Below are 21,402 nucleotides of genomic sequence, written 5' to 3'. Positions count from 1 at the left end.
TTCTCAAAACCACGCTGAAGGATTGAGTAGTCTATAAACTCTCACTCAAGAAAAAGATTTTTTGACAATATGTCATGGGATGTGGACTTACCACTGTGACTGGATGATGTTTTTCCACGATAACTGAACTCATGGGTGGAGAAACTCCCATTATAGCTAAACTGCTATTAATTCTGTTTTTTGGAGCAAATTCACATCTCCCTGTGATCCGGGCTGTAATTGTTCTTCCAGCTTTCTGATGTGCTGAAGTTACAACTCTTGGCACATACTAAAAAACAAACCAAAAAACCACCAAACAATTGAAAAACAAAGAAATATACTGTTGGTAGAAAATTCATAGCAAAATCTAAATTACTTTTAGCTCTATAACTTACAAAGAAAATACACAGCATTTAAAATAACTGTATATTCAGTCAACTTTGATATAGAAAAAATAAAACTATAAGATTTTAGGGACTTTAAAAACACTTATTTTGAAAAATGATGTATTCACTGGAAGTTGCAAAGACAGTATTGAGAAGTCCTGTGAATTCCTCATTCAGTTTCTGCAATGATTATACCTTATATATAGTAAAAGTACACAAAGACATTGATGCCAGGAAGCTGACACTGATATAAAGCTTCTGTATCATTTTATCACATGTGTTGATTCCTGGGACTGTCACTACAATCAAGATGCAGACTATTCCTTCACCAAGATGTCCATCATGCTACCATTTACAGTCTTGCCTATCTCCCCCCTCCTCTAACCATTCTTCACTCCTGTCAACCATTATGAAGTTTTTTTTTTTTTTTTTTGTGGGGGATGGTGGTAGATAGACTGAACTCAAGGACACTTGACCACTGAGCCATATCCCCAGCTCTATTTTGTATTATATTTAGAGACAGGGTCTCACTGATTTGCTTAGCACTCCATTTTTTGCTGAGGCTGGCTTGAACTCACGATTCTCCTGCCTCAGCCTCCCTAGTCACTGGGATTACAGGTATGTGCCACGTGCTTGGTTAGGTGTTAATGAATTTTTTTTAATATTTATTTTTTAGTTGTAGTTTGATATAATATCTTTAATTAATTTGTTTATTTTTATGTGGTGCTGAGGATCGAACCCAGGGCCTTGCCCATGGTAGGTAAGCGATCTACCGCTGAGCCACAATCCCAGCTCCTGAATTCTTAATAAACACTTTAAAAATAAAAAAATTAATGGCTGACAAGAAAATTCTTTGCCAGCACTTGAAGACTGAAATAAAATAGAGCTTGGAATATTATTCCTGCCCAATCTCACTTGAAAGGTATAAATACTGCCTTCTATAGCAGCTATTCTCACCTGAATAGGTGAAACAATGCATAAAACTGGAGAGGTTCAGACTGAGAAATAGCAGAGTAGCTGAAAAAATACCCACAGATGATAAGCTGCACTCTAGCTGAGAATCACTTTAGAATGCCTCAAGTAAGAAGAAAATATGTATTCCAGTAAAAAAAGAGTTTTTAAAGAAATTTCTATATTCTCATTTGAATCAAACAAGAAGTTACCTTAAATGACTTGCATGTTTACCAGTCTGTTGTTTTCAAATGGTTGTCACTTGTATTTGTTAATAGTACATAAGTAAAATGGCATAAAATGATGAAAAAGTTATTTTAAAAGTGTTTATGAACATTATAAAAAGAATATATAAATATACATTATAAGAAAAAATTACTGGGGACTGGAGATGTGGCTCAAGCGGTAGCGCGCTCGCCTGGCATGCGTGCGGCCCGGGTTCGATCCTCAGCACCACATACAAACAAAGATGTTGTGTCTGCCGAGAACTAAAAATAAATATTAAAAATTCTCTCTCTCCTCTCTCACTCTCTCTTTAAAAAAAAAAAAAAAAAAGAAAAAATTACTGCTAACTTAGGTGGAGGAAAAACACCTAGAATGATCTTATAATTAGACAGCTTTGAAAGTTTTGCTAGTTCATGTTGTACTTTATCGAAACACTGGAAAACAAACAAATTACATTAAGTATAACTTATATTTAAAAAGACAATTTTAATCAGTAATTATATCCAGGTGGCTGCATATTAATATTGGCAAATTAATACGTTTTATGATAAAATAATGGATCTGTACATGTCATTTAAAAAATCATTCTTTACTTTAGTTGACTTTTTTAGTAAATGACCATTTTCCAATCATTTTAGAGATTATGTATCAGTTTAGCTGAATTAATTCTGTAAAAATAAAAATTCTAGCATTTTAAGTTGTATCAACATAAACAACAAAATCAGAAGGGATGGGAGGGAGGAAATGATGTATTTAAAAACCCAATATTTATATCTTAATATTTGAGAGGGAGACAATACAGATTATTGGGCAGGAGAAATTTCAACTCTAATAGTTACTAATTGTGTCCAGGGGTGTTACTTATGCTGTAAGCCTCAATTTCCTCATTTGTAAAATGGAAGAAGCAGTACCAATTGATGATACCTTATTGCTTTTCATTCTGATTAAAAGGAAAGTTAGAAAAGAAACCTTCCTAAATAGCTTTACCAAATAGCTTTAAAATCCAACTAAAAATACTTTCCCTTAACTATTTCAGTGGAGTTAGAGTATACTGCCACCTATTTTCCAACCTTGTAAATTGCAACGAATTTGCTTGTATAACTGCCTAATTTTTTTTTTTGAAAAATGTTTTCAACTATGAAATACTGACATTTTCTTTAACATATGAAGATGTCAGTAAAAAGAAAACAAGGTAAAGATATCTTCTTATTACATTATATAGGAATGCTTCTTGATCCTAATTCTCTTTGTTTTCTGAACACACATCCTTTTAGCCACTGGAAATATCGAGGAAGACTAGGTAAAGTTTTGAATGATCATAGGAAGCCTCTGTGATTAAAATGAAGAATGATATATAACCAGACCTGGATCATAAATCTTTTTTCCTGTTCCCAACAATGACTTTTTTCACATTAAGTCAGTCAACATTTGTTTCTACCATTTATTATTATGATTCTTTTAAAAACAAGTCACATTTGAGGTAAATCTGGATATTGTAATTATATATGGAAAGAAGAACCACCAGTATTATACTCACAAAGAGATTTACTTATAATTTTCCTTTCTCCCTAGCTCTAGAAGTTGTACTTAGCTGAATGAAGTTGAATTTTTTGAAGGGGTGGATATAATGTGTGGGAATGGGGGGATGGAAAAGAGTTGTTTACACAGTGCTGTTTTTTTCATGTTTCAAAGACTTCAAAATTATCTCAGGTGGTCAAATTATTTTAAAAAGTTGCAAGAAAAAGGGTGGTGAACAAACACTAATTTCTCCTCAAGCACTATTCAGGTTTTCCTATAAATACAGATATACTGGTATATTTTAAGAAGGGAATTCTGAAAAATCTAGCTGTGTGTTATCTTCTTATGCAACATGAATGACAAATCAAAAATTTAAATAAACACTCACTGAGCTCATCTGTATAGGATCACATTTCAAAATGTGTAATCATGGAAAATAAACACAGCTGAACATATGTCAGGATTGATTTTAGTGTCTTATTTCTAAATCAAAACTCCCCCACATATTCAAATTTCTCTTAGCAGCCATGTACTACATATTTTTCAACCTTTGTTAAGAACAAACATGATAAATACCAGATCCCAACATATTTTTCTCTAAAGTTAGTAGCTCACAAAAGGTAGAAATTCAAATCAACTAGAAGACTTAAGATATCAGTTTTCTGGTTGACAGAATGCCTTCTTTTGCTACAGAGAACTTTCCAGGGAAATGGTACCTGCTGGTGGCCTGCCAGGGCGGGCGGGGGCGGGGGGGGGGGTTAAGACCAAAAATCTATTCTGTCATCATCTTTCTGTTATGTGAGAGGTTAGGAACTCGGGAGAATCATCTCAGGAGCTTCACAAAACTAAAGCCTTTGTGCCAGAGTAGGGAAGAGGGCCATAATGTTGTTTTTAAAAAGCTCCACAAAGGTGAGTTTGACAAATTTAGCTATGCCTGAGTCCCTTCATTCCCTTTTGAGAAGCACTGTTTGAAGAATACAGTGAGGGGAGCAGGAGACTGAGGAATCACAGCCATGATGACTGTGTCAGGGGCTTGGTTAATTTCACTCCTGGCAAGTGCTCAAACACTATCCCCATTCAACACTCTGCTCTAAGCACTTCTCTAATAGAAACTCAGTGAGTCTAGGAAAACTATTCCTTTCTGGGTTCCAATCACAACTTAACAACCTCATCAAGATGGAGTCACTAGAGAGAACTGCTGGTTGATATATCTGTATCCAGGAAAAGGAAAAGCTAAGAGTTGAACAGAAAATGTATAATTAAATATATATTAACCTCCTAAACCCTTGAAAATACCCATTAGCTTGCTTCAAACTGAGAAAAAGTCCATCATAAATTTTTAAACTATTTTTTTCCTGAATGTTTTTTTGAAAAAAGGTACAGAAAAGTTCTTTATTATTATTCTTTAAAACAAAAGAACCTTTTCTTTTGTTTTAATTATCACTATTTTTGGATTATGATTTTCATTACAAATAATGTTTTAGTTATTTTGTATACTGAATAGTTTGTATGGATTGGCCTAAATACAAAGATATTTTTCTCCACAGAAAAATGTTCTGAGTTCAAAATATGTAATTTACAGGGTTAGGGATGTAGCTCATTGGTAGAATAGTTGCCTAGCATAAAAGAGGCTCTGGGTTCAATCCCTAACAACATTCACATACACACTAAAATAAACAAAATAAAATTTACAAACAAGATTTTGAGTTCTTTCATAATTAGCACTTGTATCACTTGTATAAACTGTACTAACCATTTCTTCAGATGTAGTAGTAGCTGAGGATGCTGCACCATGAACGGAGACTGGAACTGGAACTGGAACTGGAAAGTGAACGTGAACAGAAGAAGCAGATGCAGCCCCAGCAGAAGTCATGGAAGCAGCAGAAGGAATTGCAGTGGCGCTGGCTGTTGCAACTGGCACTGTAGGCGAGGGCTGCAGCAAATGCAGTGGAACTGCTGAGGACACTGGAGGTACTGAAGGATCCAAATGAGTAGGATATTCTTTTCCTTGAACACCAGGGTTGTATTCTTCTTTTTTATTATTTGTGAAATCTATCCCTATAAATTACAAATTTATCTCATTAAAATTCTTTTAAGTTAAGATTATTTTTCTCCCCTAAACAATGAAAATATATAATGGTTAAAATTGGTTCTAATGAAAATGCAGACATTTGTCATTTACTGGAGTCAACTGTTCAGTTAACATAGTCTGTCAGTACTAATTGGTAATGTCAGCATTAACCACTAAACATGAGACTACTTCCTTCAACATATGAAAGCTAATGATTTGCTTTAGGTAAAAGATAAAAATAAATCATGTGCTCAGTTGTCTTACCATCATAACTACCACAGTAATATATATGGTCATACAGAGCCCAAGGCTTTATGAAATTTCCCACTTGGCAGCATTAAAAGAACTTCAATACATATTAAAAGTATTAACATTTAGCTTAAACACATAGCTTAAATATCATAAGTAACTGTCTAGTTTTCATGATGGACTTAAAGCTGGATATGACACCATGAAACTAAAACTAATCAGTACCTAGATGACACATCCATTGCAGAATATTAGCATGACAAACCACCCTAATCACTGGAGCAGCCTCAAATTATTTTTTGAAAATAGGCAGAAAATCTTCAATGAGAGACCAACCTGAATCATTTCTGTTTTGAAACATAGTCATGGCTTCGAGATTTAATGCACACACCCCCCTCATGAAAGCTTTCTTCATGGAATCTTCAAAGTGTTCTTTTTCTTGTTGCAGTCTTTGAATCTCAGTTTTTGCATTTTCCAAAGCTCCAGATAACTAACATAAGAATTGAAAGAAAAACATTTGAGACACAGGATGAATATTACTGTGTTAACTTTGATCTAAATTACTTGCAATATTTTTGTGTAAATTTTTTAATTTATATATGACAGCAGAATGCATTATAATTCTTATTACATATATAGAGTATGAGATTACTCTTCTATGAAATACTAAAAACAGCTTGCCACATACTTGTTCTGTGATTCAACTTATTTGCAAAGGTGCATCCACTGACAAATCATTTTTGTTCCTAACCATCAAGTCAGGTTCAAATAAGCAGGGTTTTTTATCAGCCCCATGAAGTTTGCTGGTGTTTTCATTATGCAAATGTTATTCCTTACCATAAAAAAGATTTTATGCAGGATATTAAACAAAATACACTTACATGAGCCATGGATGGTTCTTAATCCCTTTGGGGAAAAACTGCTAAATTGATGCAATTTAACAGAAATTTAAAAAAGTAAATATCATCGATAGAATTTATTTTAAAAATTTCTTTTGAAAAGCATGAAAGGAACATTTTCATTGTAGCTACACTAGGAAGACAAGGGGACACATGTCCTTAGCCCTGGCTTTGAGAAGCTAACAATGACCTTGAGGTTTTATAGAAAGAGAGCAAGGGTTGGAAAGTTTGCACACTGGAGGCTTTTCACAGCTGCCAAAGCAGGTGATCTTGATCAGGTGTGGTCTGTCTGTTCTCACCTCAGGATTGGTCAGGCAAGGTCTTGTCCCCAGTAAGAAAATTGCAGTTGCCTGGGGCTGTGTGTGTGTGGGGTAGTCACTCATTACAAGATGTTTATCAGATTAGACTTTTTTCCTGGGATCCAAGGTGACTCAGACCAAAGGAGACAGATGCAAAATGGAAGCACAGATACCAAGTCTTTAATCCTGTTTTTAAATACCCATTGAAAATTTATGGGCAAAAACAAAGTCTTAAGTCTTTGTTACAGTTCCTTCCTGTCTTTAGTCTATTCTTCAATCTTGAGGGATCTAGGGTGTCTGCCAATCTGACTTTGCAGGTTTCTTGGTTTTCTGATAACCAGTCTTAAACAATGACTAAAGCATATAAGCAAAGAGTCAGATGCTTAAGCCGAAAAGTATAAATACTATTATAAATTATAAAGCAGAATACAAAAAAGAGTCAAAGTCTGAAGATACTCAATTAAACAACTGTGTAAGGATTCTCCTTCCTTTTAAATAGTTTTGTGAGAATGGACTACTAAAAAATATTATAATTAAGATCAGGAAAAAAAATAGGAATTGAGGGTCCTTGTTTGAGCTATGAGTTCTACCTTCTGTATACAGATGCCAGGTGCAAGGATTTTAGTGTCAGGTAATTATGTTTAAGAACCCCTTCTGCATATCTTCTAGGCTTTACTAACTGTTGGTGTGGCTGACACAAGTGCACATCTCAAGTTATATTTTATTTATTTTTTAATTTATATTTTTATGGTGTTGGGGATTGAACCCAGGGCCTTGTACATGCGAGACAAGTATTCTACCAACTGAGCTATATCCCTAGCCCTTAAGTTACATTTTAAAGGGCCACTGTTTTGCCCTTTTAATTGTCCACACTTGAATGTCCTTTGACTTTTCTCCCATCCTCATATTTGTACACTTATCTTTGGTTATATTTCCAGACCAAGTAGGTGATTCCTGTGTTCACCAAAAATTATTTATTTCCTGTTGTTAAGATCAGCCAAAACTCTTCAGGAGTTAATTTTAGGAACTTTAGAGGCACCTAAGGCCTCTTCAGTCTTTTCCTCTATCAGTTGTGCCAGGATGGGTGAGTCTTGCTGACCACAAGTGGCTTGCCTTGGAAGCATTAAGGGGACATTTTCCTCTCCAATGACCCTTCTCTTTGCAGAATGTACACTGGTTGTCTTCCTGTTTTCTAGAGTCCTTGTGATCCTCCTGATCAGGAGGTTGGGTGAATTGCAGGGCCCTTAGGTGGGTCCCATTGTTCCTGGATGACCTTGGAGGGCAGGGACCAAAATACTGGCTATTTTTCTTAAACATTTTATTCTCCTTGATTTTAGTGTCCAAGTCTTGGTTTTTGAATACCCAGAAAGCCAGTTCCACGGTTTTTTTGTTTGTTTGTTTGTTTTTTTAACTTTCTGATATGGGCAATTGAACCCAGGAATGCTTCAATACTGAGCTACATTCCCATTTTTAAAAATTATTTTATTTTGAGATAGGATTTCACTAAGTTGCTGAGGCTGACCATGAACTTGCAATACTCCTGCCTCATCCTCACATGTCAGTGGAATTAAAGGCGTATTGCTCTATGTCTGGCAATTATCTACAAGTTAAAGTGCCAAGTGAACAACACATTTTCCTATAGACCAAACCTAAACTGCATTTTTTGAATGTTATTTTTGAATTGGGGAAAATTATTTGTATTTTGAAAATTTATTTTATATAATACTAAGAATTTAATGCCATAATGTTAATTTTTTTCTCTTAGGCATTTGTTTTCAAGAAACCTCTGTATTCTTCAGAATGGTTTTTATTTCATTTTGGGTCCCAAATATTTTCCCATGGAAACACTGCTAATTTATTATTAAAAGTCAAAGAAAATAATTTCTGATTTATTTACATCTGCTTATAAGAACATAATTTAAATTAATATAGAATAGACATTTTAAATTTTTATTCCTGACTACATATAGATTAGAAAAGAAGCCTAACTCTAAATTAATAGTGAATCTATTCATTTACTACATTAAAAGAAAGTAAATTAAAAGAGTTTACCATAGAAACTTTAGCTTCATAATCATTAGAAATCTGAACACAAACTTCTTCAGCTCTTGCTTGACAAGCTCGTTCTACCACCTCTTTCCATTGTCTTTGTATTATGGAACGCCAGCCCTTCCAGGTTTTCTTCAGTAAAGTTCTCTGGAAGTATTGGTCAGCTAGTTTGCATTCATAAACCTGAAAGAAAGTAATGCACAACCTCAAAAAAACACAGGGGATGGTAACTATATTGTAGTAATAACAATAAACGTAACATAGTGGTAATGTGTTAAGGATATTACATTAATAGTGTACATACGTTATCATTTAATTTTGTATAATCATATTATTCTTGATGCATTTAGGAGAATAGGCTTAAACAGGTTAAGTAACCTCTCTAGTCAGATTTGAGTGAGCTTCTATCCATTATATCCTGGCTTGATACTGCTTATAAAGCTAGTGAAAAAAATTTAAAAACAAAACAAATGAAATAAAGAAACTTGCCATCTTAGCTACAAATCTGCATTAGCCTTTTAATTGAAAGCAAGGCCAGGTAAGTAACAAAGAGTGGCTGTAAGGCAAAAAGGGTGGTGGCTGTAGCTTCAGATGATACTAACACTGCTTTCCTCCCCTTGGGCTTGGTGGCCACCATCAGAAACAAAATTAATTTAACTTAGACATCTTGCCATTATATATAGTGCCAAACAGATCCAAATAGGAACATAATCTTTATCAATGGATTCTTTTTTTTTTAAGGATGGAACAATCCTTTATTTTATACACCTTGAAGTTTTCAATCATCTTTCAGTGACAAAGAGAGAACATGAAAATCAGCCTTCAGCCATCTGGAGCTGCTCTGTTCAGGGCCTAGGATCTCCCTTGTCCCAGTGGTAAGGTACAGGGGTGTACTTCCCTTCCTTTTTGAGCTTGTCTAGCTGCTTGATGGCTCTCACATGTTACATTAGTTTTTTGCTGAAGCAAAATTCTATGAAATTATCATATTCTATCTTATACTCTTTTTGTGACCAGATATTACCAATTTCATGTGCGCATTCTACGTGTTCTTTTTTGAAATCATGGAATTAAGAAGGAATCTTTTTATTTATTTTTTTAATGTAGGATTTTTTTACTTTACCTTTATTTTGTTTATTTTTATGTGGTGCCGGGATCAAACCCAGTGCCTCACACATGCTAGGCAAGTACTCTACCACTAAGCCACAACCACGGCCCCCAAGAAGGAATCTTGTAGGGCTGTTCAGTACTTTGGATTGTCAAATGGCAATCTATGTTAATGCCCATCCTTTTCTCATGTCAAAGAAAAGGCATAGTGTCATTGTCTCCTTTCTGGTTTCAACTTTAGGACAATCAATGAATTCTTTTGAAGAAGTAATTCTAATGTACAACTTTCTTAAATTTGAAAAACTATCTAAAGAATGATGGCACCTTAACTATTCCAGCCAACATTTAAGTATTAATTCTTATTATGTGTCTCTTGACAAATAATTTTCAAAATACGGTATAGTCATTTTAAATAGCTTATTTCAATATGATTAACGTGGATTTAATTCATTTGGATTTATAAAACAATGAAAACACTAGAGTATTCTTATAGGAGAAATTCTATTCAACAACAATAGCTTTTTCCTTAAATACTAATCTCTTGGAAACTAAATGCACAGAGACTACTTCAAAGATCACAAGAAAAAGAATATGTATGTATATATGTGTATACACACACACACATTTCCATCTCCTATACTCACGGGTTTTCATACTGTTTTCTTGTCTGATACACACACACATTCTCTGTCTCTCTCATACTTTTCTACTCACTTTTGATACAATAATTTACTATTCTCTCAGTTCACTATTTTGATATCTAATTTAGTTCTTATTTAATTAAAATAAAAAATGTTCAGGTTTAAATTATATAGAAACTAAAAAAAGATAAACAGCATGGCCTTGATTCTTATACTAAGGCAAGTCTACACAATAAACCTTGGTACTATTTTTTAATCCACAACTATATTACAAATGTAGTAATGGTTTTTTATGAAGAGGCTGTATTCAGGGGCTGGGGTTGTGGCTCAGCAGTAGAGCGCCTGCCTAGCACATGCAAGGCTCTAGGTTTGATCCTCAGCATCATAAAAATAAATAAAAATAAAGGTATTGTGTCCAAAACTACAATTAAAAAATAAGTATTAAAAAAAAGGGCTGTATTCAGGTATTTTACTTTATTTGAGATGGGGTCTTGCTGTGTTGTCCAGGCTGGCCTGATCTCAAATCAGTCCTCCAGCCTTATCCTACTGAGTAGCTGGGACCACAGGCATGGGCACTGAACCCAGACAGGTATTTTAGAAGTAGAAACAACATAGGAATATTTTATGATTGCAAATTCTTTTTCTATATAACCTCATCTGAGGTAAAATCTATCAGGGCATTTGTAATTTAGGTACAATCCTCATTAAACTGCTATGGAGCAGCACACGATGTACCTATCATAATATATATCTTATGTTAATAAATTCTAACTATTTTTACCAAACTACATCAAAATCAAATTCCTCTGAAATAAGAGCAATCATTTTTAAGTCATAAATTCATTTTTACTTACTAGAAAGTAAATTTTTGACCTAGAATTCTAATAAGGGGACTAAACTCTTTCAGAAGTCTAATATCAGTCAGTGGTCTTGTCTTTTTAATACTTACATCCTGTCTGGAGCTGACGTGGCCAATTCGCCAGTGGAAGAATGTTCTCATTAACTCTATTCTTTCCTTTTGCTTGCCTATGGCATGAGACAAGCTGGAAATCACCTGTAAATAGCAATTACTTAATTATTGTGATCTTACAATACAGAAAGAGAGAAATTGACTTATATATCAAAAATGCTAGAGAATAGCTATGGATCTCTGCCATATTTATTTAGTCTCATTATTATTAGAAAGACCCAAAAAATTCTCCACATTAATACTCTAAAGATTAATGAATGCAGAAGAATTGTCTGTATATCTTATTAACTTTCAATAAAAGTTTATGAATATTAAAATTAATAGTTATTAACATTTAATTCAGGAAAAACAAATGTACACTTGAAAGTTTTGCTACATATTCAAAAAAGTTTTTATTCTGTAGACCTGTGAGCAGGGCCAGGTTTTAAATATCTTTCTGGAACCTTGGATATAGAAATTTATCAATAATTTAAATAATTTTATGGTTTCAACAGTTTTCTAAAAGCAAATAATAGTCATTTTTATGTACTTCTTCAAGGATATTATCTTGTCCTTTAAAAAAATTTATGAAGGTTTTTAACAAATGACCCAATCAATAAATGGGCCAACAAACTGAACTGACACTTCTCAGAAGAGATATACAATCAATCAACAAATTTATGAAAAAATGTTCAACATCTCTAGCAATTAGAGAAATGCAAATCAAAACTACTCTAAGATTTCACCTCACTCCAGTCAGAATGGCAGCTACCAAGAATATGAACAACAATAAGTGTTGGCAAGGATGTGAGGAAAAAGGCACACTCACACATTGCTGGTGGCACTTTAAATTGGTGCAATCAATCTGGAAATCAGTATGGAGATTCCTTGGAAAACTTGACCCAGCTATCCCACTCCTTGGTTTATACCCAAAGGACTTAAAAACAGCATACTAGAGGGACACAGCCATATCAATGTTTATAGCAGCATAATTCACAATAGCTAAATTGTGGAACCAACCCAGATGCCCTTCAGTAGATGAATAAATAAAGAAACTGGGGTATATATACACAATTGAATATTACACAGCATTAAAATCATGGCATTTGCAGGTAAATGGATGGAGTTGGAGAATATCATGCTAAGTAAGCCAATCCCAAAAAAACAAATGCTGAATGTTTTCTCTGATATGTGGATGCTGATCCATAATGGGGATGGGCCAGGGGAGCATGAGAGGAATGGAGGAACTTTAGATAAAGTAAAAGGGAGGGAGGGAAAGGAAAGGGACATGGGGGTAGGAAAGATGGAGATCATTGCCCTATGTACATATATGAAGACACAAATGGTGTGACTCTACTTTGTGTACAACCAGAGACATGAAAAATTGTGATCATGTGTATTGAATTGAAATGAATTCTGCTGTCATGTATAACAAATTAGAATACATATTTTTAAAAAGCACACACACACACACACACACACACACACACACAACCTATGAAGGTTTTTAAATCCTAAGGTAATATTTTCTCTTATAAAGAACTTAGTAAATGAAATATGTATCTAAAAATTGCCACATTAAAAAGATACTTAGTAAACTGGGGACATGTATTCCTAAAAGAGGAAGAGGCACACAGTCTTAAGACATTCATTACATTCTATTTCAAGATGGATGGTGATGCATGGCTGCTTACTTTATTCATTTTCATTAACTAAACACATGATATGTAACTCTTTTTTTGTGGTACTTCAAAATTAAAAAAATTAAATTTAAAATATTTAAAAACCTTAGAACAGGGTTTTGAAGGTAATAAAAAAAAGGCTCACATTAATATCCATTGTTTCAAAAAACATAAAAAATGTTCAAAATTTACATTATACCCTCTAAAGAAATGCATATTTAACAAAACATAAACTTTATCTAGCTCACTGAAACATCTGAATGCTGCTTGTGCAGACAAGCAGTGAGTTGTCTGCCCTGAGTCCTTCTCTAAAAGCCACCATCTTACCCAAAAATGATACAGGGTCTTTGGGGGCACATACACTTTGTTCAAGGTGCTGTCTGGATTGCAAAAAACTACCACAGACCTGAACATGACCCTCAAGTTCTTAGGAAGCTAAAAGAAAGTGAAACAAACAGTATTTTTTTGTCAAGAATTATCTTTATCAAGGAAGAAAGACATGTCACAAACAAAATTTGGGATAAATAAAATGCCCTCTTTAAAAAATGATATAAAAAGTGGGTAATACTGATTCCTTAATATTCTCTTAAGGGCTTTTAAGAAAAAAAATTAGAAAAAAATCCCACAAAAATTAACGAATGTACCTACATTTAGCAGACACTTAAAACATCAAGAACACCAAAGTCAAAGGCAAAGGTCAAATGATATTACATTGGTATATTTAATAGGAAGACTAAATCCTATGGTTATGTACTTATTTTTCTATTAGTTTCTGAAATGATTTTCTCTTTGTGGTCTTTTATGAGCTAAATAATCATGACTTCCTGGAATTTATTACCTAATAAGGCATTTACTGAATCTCAATTACAAAGAGATAGAAAAAAATTAGACCTCATCTTTTCTCCCAATGGAAATTTCAAAGGTTTTTTGCAGCTCTTTCAAGTCATTGATCTGGTTGGTTAGTTGTTTTACATGTGCTGCATGTTTTTCTTTCTCTTTTTTCATTTCCATTCGGTGCCAGTCAATAAAATTAAGTTTCCATTTACTTAGTTCAGATAAAACGTTTGTCTGAAAAACAAATATACTGACAATTAGTAGTTTGTTCCTTAATACCATTTCTTAAAACTAAAGTTAGGAAACATTAAAAAAAAAAAAAATCACAACATGCTAATGATACAAGTTCAACAGTCCTGGCTCTTTGCAGTTTACATTTACCACATCAAGGAATTTTTTTTCCCTTATTTTAAGTTATCTTGTAAGAAGTCTTGTCATTTAAAATTTTTTTCAGGCCTCATTCACTAAACTTCTTTGTTTATTCAAGGACTTTAAATGTCCATATTAAAATGGATCAGATAAAAAAGAAATTTAGGACTATCAGCTAGGCTGAGACTAATAACTGGGAAATTAGTTAGATAGAGGTGGTAGTGGAAACTATGGGAGTTAAAGCTTTCTTCCCCAAATCATTTATCACAATGGTCACCTTATGACAAATTGCTAAGTTTTTTCTCCCTACTGGCATAAATAAAAGACCAAATAATCATTAAAAAATATAACCTGGATAACAAGTAAAGTTAACTTAACACAAAACAATTTGAATGTTGATTATATATTATTCCAATGGACTTAACACTATTATTAGAAATATGAAACCTGGGCTGTGGTTGTGGCTCAGTGGTAAAGCACTTGCCTAGCATATGTGATGCACTGGATTTGATTCTTAGCACCACATAAAAATATATAAATAAAATAAAGGTAATGTGTCTACCTACAACTAAAAAAATAAAAAAAGAAATATGAAACCTGTTTCAAGGGGATAAAAATGGTAGAAGCTATGCTAAAAGATTATTTCTAGAATAATCTATTTCTAGAATATATAATCCAAATATAGAGAAATATGAATGCTACAGAACTCCCATGACCATAATATTTTCCATGTATACAAATATTCAACTTAATTTTCCTAAACTATGTTTCAAAAAAACTTTGCCATTTTTGCCATACTTAAAAAAATTTTTTTAAAGATTTGCATTATGTATAGTAGTTGTTATAAGAGTGGCTAAAATGAATATATGTTGCTAAAAAAGAAATTCAGGACTATCGGCTATGTTGAGTCTAATGACAGGGAAGTTATTTAGATAGAGGTGGTAGTGGAAACTATGGGAGTTGAAGCTTTTGTTTTATGTAAAAGGAAATATTTCTATTAGCCATCTTTAAGATTTGTTTTATTTATTTTTTTGTTTATTATTTACTTACTTTTTGTGGTATTAGGGATTGAACCTGGATGGGCTGTACCACTGAGCTGTATCCCCAGACTATTTTATTTTATTTTGAGGCAGGGTCTTGCTAAATTGCCCAGGCTGGCCTTGAACTTGTGATCATGTTGCTCTAGACTCCTAGGTGACTGAAATTATAGGTGTGTGCCATTGTGCTTAGTTTGTTGTTGTTTTTGAGATAGGATCTGACTATGTTGCCCAGGCTGGTCATGAATTTTTGGGCTCAAGTGATCCTCCTGCCTCAGCTTCCCTGATAGCTGGGAATGACAGATGCTGGCCTCCATCAGTCGGAACTAGGATATGACAAAAGCTCAACAGGTGTCAGTTACACCAAAGCTAAGCCTTTCAAAACATCTGAGAAAGTCTATGGAACATATAGAATAGTACTAACAACTTTTAAAAACTGCCAAAGTTATGATTTCTAACCTAGTAGCATCAGCTGGGAGCTTAATAGAAATATATAATCTTGGGACTCTGTTCAAAGACCACTGATATGAAGCTACAGTTTAGCAGGATCCCCAGGTGGTTCAAATGTACATTAAAAACCAAGAAGCATAAACCTAAGATACTGTACTCATCTTCTCAGGAAACCAGAGAATTTTATTTTTTAAGATAAACTTTTAAAAGACAATAAATAATCAAGAGTAAAACTACAGGGGCTAGGGCTATGGCTCAGCTGTAGAGCGCTTGCCTAGCATGAGGCCCTGGGTTCGATCCTCAGCCCCACTCAAAAATAAATAAATAAAAATAGAGGTATTATATCTAGCTACAGAAAAAAAAAAAAAAAGAGTAAAACTACTGTACTATATATTGTAATTGAACAACTACCAATACCTTAAGATTTGAACTCCAAAGATCAAGTATATTTTCCATCCTCTGAAGGTTTTCATCAAAAACAAGACTATCACCCACAAATATTTCATGGGCATCTGTAAGAGCAGAATTAGACCTTGATGAGGAAGAGTCACCTAAAAGATGTGAACTGAAAAAATCCATGACTGGGTGAGAAGGCTTCCTTGGTGATGACATTGGTGATGATCCTAGAATAAATGAAAAATTGTAGTAGTTGAGCCAAATTAAAAACTTTGCCAAACTTTTAGGAAGTAATACTGAAAGGCTATAAGATGTCTGCTATCAATAAAAGAGAATAAAATCATGGCATTTGCAGGCAAATGGATGGAATTGGAAGGCAAATGGATGGAATTGGAGAATATAATGCTAAGTGAAGTAAGCCAATCCCCAAAATCCAAATGCCAAATGTTTTCTCTGAAATAAGGAGGCTGATTCATAGTGGGGTTGGGAGGGGGAGTGGAGCATGGGAGGATTAGATAAACTCTAGATAGAGCAGAGGGGTTGGAAGGGTAAGAGGGGGCATGCAGGTAGGAAAGATCCTGGAATGAGATGGACATCATTACCCTAAGTATATATATGTATGAAGAGAATGAATGGTGTGAATATACTTTATATACAACCAGAGATATAAAAAATTGTGCTCTAAATGTGTAATATGATTTATAATGCATTCTGCTGTCATATATAACAAATTAATTTAGAGTAAAAAAAAGTTGTTTGCTATCTATGGAGGCGGAGAGAAATTATCTTTCAGGTATATACCTTAATCTGGCTATTTTAAATTTCAGTATTATCATTGATTTAGGATTAACCTGCATGAAATGCCTCCTACATTCCCCTCAGCCCAACAAATGACCCCTATCCCAAATAAGGATGCTTTATATATCCTAATCCAGCCTGAATTGCAAGTATTATCATCCATATCATCACATTAACATGAATTAAGTACTAAGTTCCTATAATAAAAATGTTGAAAAGTCAACTCTTATAACACATGCTACCTTAATGTTACCCTAATAATACCTAAGAAGTTTTCTCATTATTTTAATGAGAAAACTAAAGCTCAGAAAGAATTAAATAATTGACCAATGTCAGAATGGTTCTATATAGGTCATTAATACTTTATTAATAACATAATTTATAGCATAGCATAATTATCACCATTGCATTAATTCTACTGCATCCTAATCTACTGCATTAAAATCTAAATGATTTTTTAAGTCATACTGGTATATTAAAAAAAAAAAAAGCTTCACATAATGGTCATACTCTTCTTTTTGCACGAAAATTTGGTATAAAATCTGCAATGATTATGCATTGAAATATGATAACACTAGCATAGGTCTTAATATGGATAAGATTCAACAATATAAGTAGAGAGGGGCTAATAATTTAATTTAATTTACCAGATACTCTGTTATAAGGCACTCTTTTAGCTTTTAACTTGCTGGGTGAGAAATACATACATCTATCTATACACATATACTTATATAAATAACTCCCATCCCTTGTCCTTATACAGGGAGGTGGGGAAGAGCCTGAGCCAGAAAAAGAACTCTTGCTATCTCTAAAAAGCACAAAACAAAATGAAATTAAACCTTTATTTCTCACCATGCACAAAACTCAACTCAAAGTGGATCAAGGACCTAGAATTAAACCAGAGACTTTGTGCCTAATGGAAGAAAAAGTAGGCCCAAATCTCTATCATGTTGGATTAGGCCCCAACTTCTTTAATAAGATTCCTATAGCACAAGAATTAAAACCAAGAATCAATAAATGGGATGGATTCAAACTAAAAATCTTCTTTTTCAGCAAAAGAAACAATCAGTGAGGTGAATAGAGAACCTACAGAATGGGAGCAAATTTTTACCACAAGCACATCAGATAGACCACTACATCTAGAATATATAAAGCACTCAAAAACCTAAAAAAAAAAATCAATAAATGGGCCAAGGAACTGAACAGACACTTCTCAGAAGAGGATATACAATCAATCAACAAATGTATGAAAAAATGTTCAACATCTCTAGCAATTACAGAAATGCAGATCAAAACTACTCTAAGATTTCACTTCATTCCAGTCAGATGGCAGCTAATCAAAAATACAAACAACAATAAGTGTTGGCAAGGATGTGAGAAAAAAGGCATACTCATACATTGTTGGTGGGACTCTAAATTGGTGCGAAAGCAGTAGGAGACTCATTGGAAAACTTGGAGTGGAATCACCATTTGACCCAGCTATCCCACTCCTTGGTTTATACCCAAAGGACTTAAAAAACAGCATACTATAGGGACACATCCATATCAATGTTTATAGCAGCACGATTCATAATAGCTAAATTGTGGAATCAACCCAGATGCCCTTCAGTAGATGAATGGATAGGGAAACTCTGGTATACATACACAATGGAATGCTACTCAGCATTAAAAGAGAATAAAATCACAGCATTTACAGGTAAATGGATTGAATTGGAGAATATCATGCTAAATGAAGTAAGTCAATCCCAAAAAACCAAAGGCCGAATATTTTCTCTGATATGTGGATGCTGATCCATAGTGGGGATGGGCCAGGGGAGCATGGGAGGAATGGAGGAACTTTAGATAGGGCAAAGGGGAAAAAGGGGAAGGAGGGGGCATGAGGGTAGGAAAGACGGTGGAATGAGTTAGATATCAATACCCTAAGTACATGTATAAAGACATGAATGGTGACTCTACTTCCTATACAATCAGTGACTTGAAAAATTGTGCTCTATATGTGTAATATGAAATGAACTACATTCTGTCATTGTGTATAAAAAATTAGAGTAAATAAAAAAATTAAAAAAAAAATATAAATGCAAGTAGACTATATGGGTCAAAATACACAAATTTAATGCAGACATTTCTTCTATGGTAAGAACACAGCTGACTGATACTGGCCAATGTATGAACATGCAATAACAAATCCCATCATTATGTGCAAGTATAATGTATCAATAAAAAATGTGGAAGAAAAAAAAAAGCACAAAATAGAAAGTTTAATTTTTTTGTCACACATTTATGTTTGGAATTAGAGACTATCACCATTTTTCATGTAGCTCACATTTGTTGTGAGTTCTAATAACCAGGATTGAAGGACTTTGCTCTCTTCCCTACTGAATGAATAGAAGACAAACCTACTAGGGCTGGGGTTGTGGCTCAGTAGTAGAGCGCTTGCCTAGCACGTGTGAAGCACTGGGTTTGATTCTCAGCACTACATAAAAATAAAGAAATAAAATTAAAGATATTGTGTCCATCTACAAGAACAACAAACAGACAAACCTACTCTAGAACTTGCTGGAGTTCTGTAGATTTTTAATTGTTGAAAAAATATACATATCCTCTAAGAAACAGAATCATGTAACTTAAGAACTTGGAAGGCCTGTCCAAGATTATACTGCCAAAGACTTATTACAAGTAAGGAAAATAAAGGGTAGAGACATTTTTAAAATGGTGGCTTAAATGGTTTCCACATGGAGTAACACTGAATCACATAATAAGGAAAGTATTCCATTTTTATTTTAAAAAATATTCTCAATCTGATTCTAGTATGCTTTTAAAACCTTAGTTTTCTCTAGCCTCATGTTTCAGAAAAACTGCCATTTCCTCTATTTTATTTTATTTAAAAAATTTTTTAGTTGTTGATAGACCTTTATTTTATTTATTTATATGTGTTGCTGAGAATCGAACCCAGTGCCTCATACATGCCAGGCAAGTGCGCTTATTGCTGAGCCCTAGCCCCAGCCCACTCCATTTAATTTTAAATATCAAAAACCTTGCCATTCTGCAATACTTTGTTTTGCCTAGAGACCATTAACATTGCTAATCTCTCCTTTCAAAAAAAAAAAAAAACCCCACTGATTTTAGGCCCAGCACATCACCACCCAACAATGTTGTAATAAAACTTAATACTTTGTTTTCAATATGTTTATTTTTACCATTACATTCATATTTTAACAAATGCATATTAATTTTATATTCAATAATAACTGAAACAAAGTTTCTTTTTAAAATGAAATGAATTTAAGCTAAAAAGTGAACATATATTAAAAAAACCCAATAAATTAGAGAACAGATGGTATAAAGATATGACAGAAGCCATTACATTGATACAGATATGCCTGAAAGTTGGGAAATAGTGCACTATAGTTTACAAAAGATTTAAGTTAGTCAAGCTGTCTAACATCCCATTAAATCTTTAAAACTGGAGCTGGAGTTGTGGCTCAGTGATAGAGCGCTTGTCTAGCATGTGTGAGGCCCTGGGTTCGATCCTCAGCACCATATTTTATATAAGTAAATAAAACAAAAGATCCATTGACAACTAAAAAATATATATAAAAAAATCTTGGGGCTGGGATGTAGCTCAGTGGCAAAGCATCTGCCTTGCATTCACGAAGCCCTGGGTTCGACCCCTAGTTCCAAAAAAGACAAAAAAAAGAAAAAAAAAAAAAGAACCCCATCAAAAAAAAAAATAAGATTAAAAAAAAAATCTTTAAAACTACTAATTTTCTAACTTAGCAGTTTTGAAACAGAATACTGAATACTACGATGCATTAACCAGTCTTAATTGTACTATTTTGAAATTTACTAAGTTATTTTAAATATTATCATTTAAAATCAATTGGTAACATTAGCACTTAAAAAATCCTGCAAGTAATATGTTGATATTATTTCCCTTATTATATTGATAATGTTTATCAAACCACAAAATCTTGCATATTAATAAAAACAAGCTAAGGAAAGGTCATACCATCTATCTTTGAATGACTGGAAATATTTAAATCAGATCCTTTTCCAACTTCCATTGCAGTTTCTCTTACTGCAGAGCTGCTTCCTGCTGAAAAGAAAGTTTTATTTTTATTAAATGGAACCACTCTTAAATGCTTAATCATATATACCTAATTAAAGAAGGCAGTAGTATGTAAATAAGATTTTAAAACAAAGAAACTACAATGTATGCTGGTGATACAGGAACACTAAAAGAACAAGAAAGAAAAAAAAAATAGAAAAGCCTTATTGTATCATTGATAAACTCAATCAATGAAATATAGATGAAAGAATTCAGTCTATTACAGCATTCAACTCATTCTATTAGAAATGGATTTGTTATCTTCTAATGACACTGGGTATTTTCTGTGCCTGTGCTTTCCATTAACTGCAATCAAACCAAAGCATTAGCTCTCCCCAAACAAGGATTTCCCTGCTTCAGTTTCAGAACTTTTAGTCAATAAATAGCAAAAGCAAAATAGGGAACCCT

At 33.6% G+C, this 21,402-nt stretch overlaps 1 protein-coding gene across 8 annotated transcripts in view; it reads right to left on the bottom strand.

The window, feature by feature from the left end:
* Positions 1–21,402, bottom strand: part of Poc5 (POC5 centriolar protein) — a 45,650-nt gene that overhangs the window by 5,240 nt on the left and 19,008 nt on the right. For 2 of the 8 annotated variants that reach the window (XM_040272395.2, XM_013360185.4), the window contains exons 4-11: positions 20,896–20,982; positions 16,110–16,315; positions 13,894–14,070; positions 11,321–11,425; positions 8,630–8,809; positions 5,716–5,869; positions 4,813–5,117; positions 92–268 (exon numbers count right to left, since the gene is read on the bottom strand). In XM_040272395.2, coding sequence (XP_040128329.1) covers positions 92–268; positions 4,813–5,117; positions 5,716–5,869; positions 8,630–8,809; positions 11,321–11,425; positions 13,894–14,070; positions 16,110–16,315; positions 20,896–20,982 — 1,391 coding nt within the window. The remainder of the gene's footprint in view (positions 1–91; positions 269–4,812; positions 5,118–5,715; positions 5,870–8,629; positions 8,810–11,320; positions 11,426–13,893; positions 14,071–16,109; positions 16,316–20,895; positions 20,983–21,402) is intronic. The other 6 variants (XM_040272396.2, XM_005328942.5, XM_040272399.2 and 3 more) reach the window with 5 other exon arrangements.

The sequence above is a fragment of the Ictidomys tridecemlineatus genome, chromosome 1 (assembly GCF_052094955.1).
Source record: "Ictidomys tridecemlineatus isolate mIctTri1 chromosome 1, mIctTri1.hap1, whole genome shotgun sequence".
NCBI lineage: Eukaryota > Metazoa > Chordata > Mammalia > Rodentia > Sciuridae > Ictidomys > Ictidomys tridecemlineatus.
Note: the sequence above shows the minus strand (reverse complement) of the source record. Positions and strands in the feature narration are given on the sequence as shown.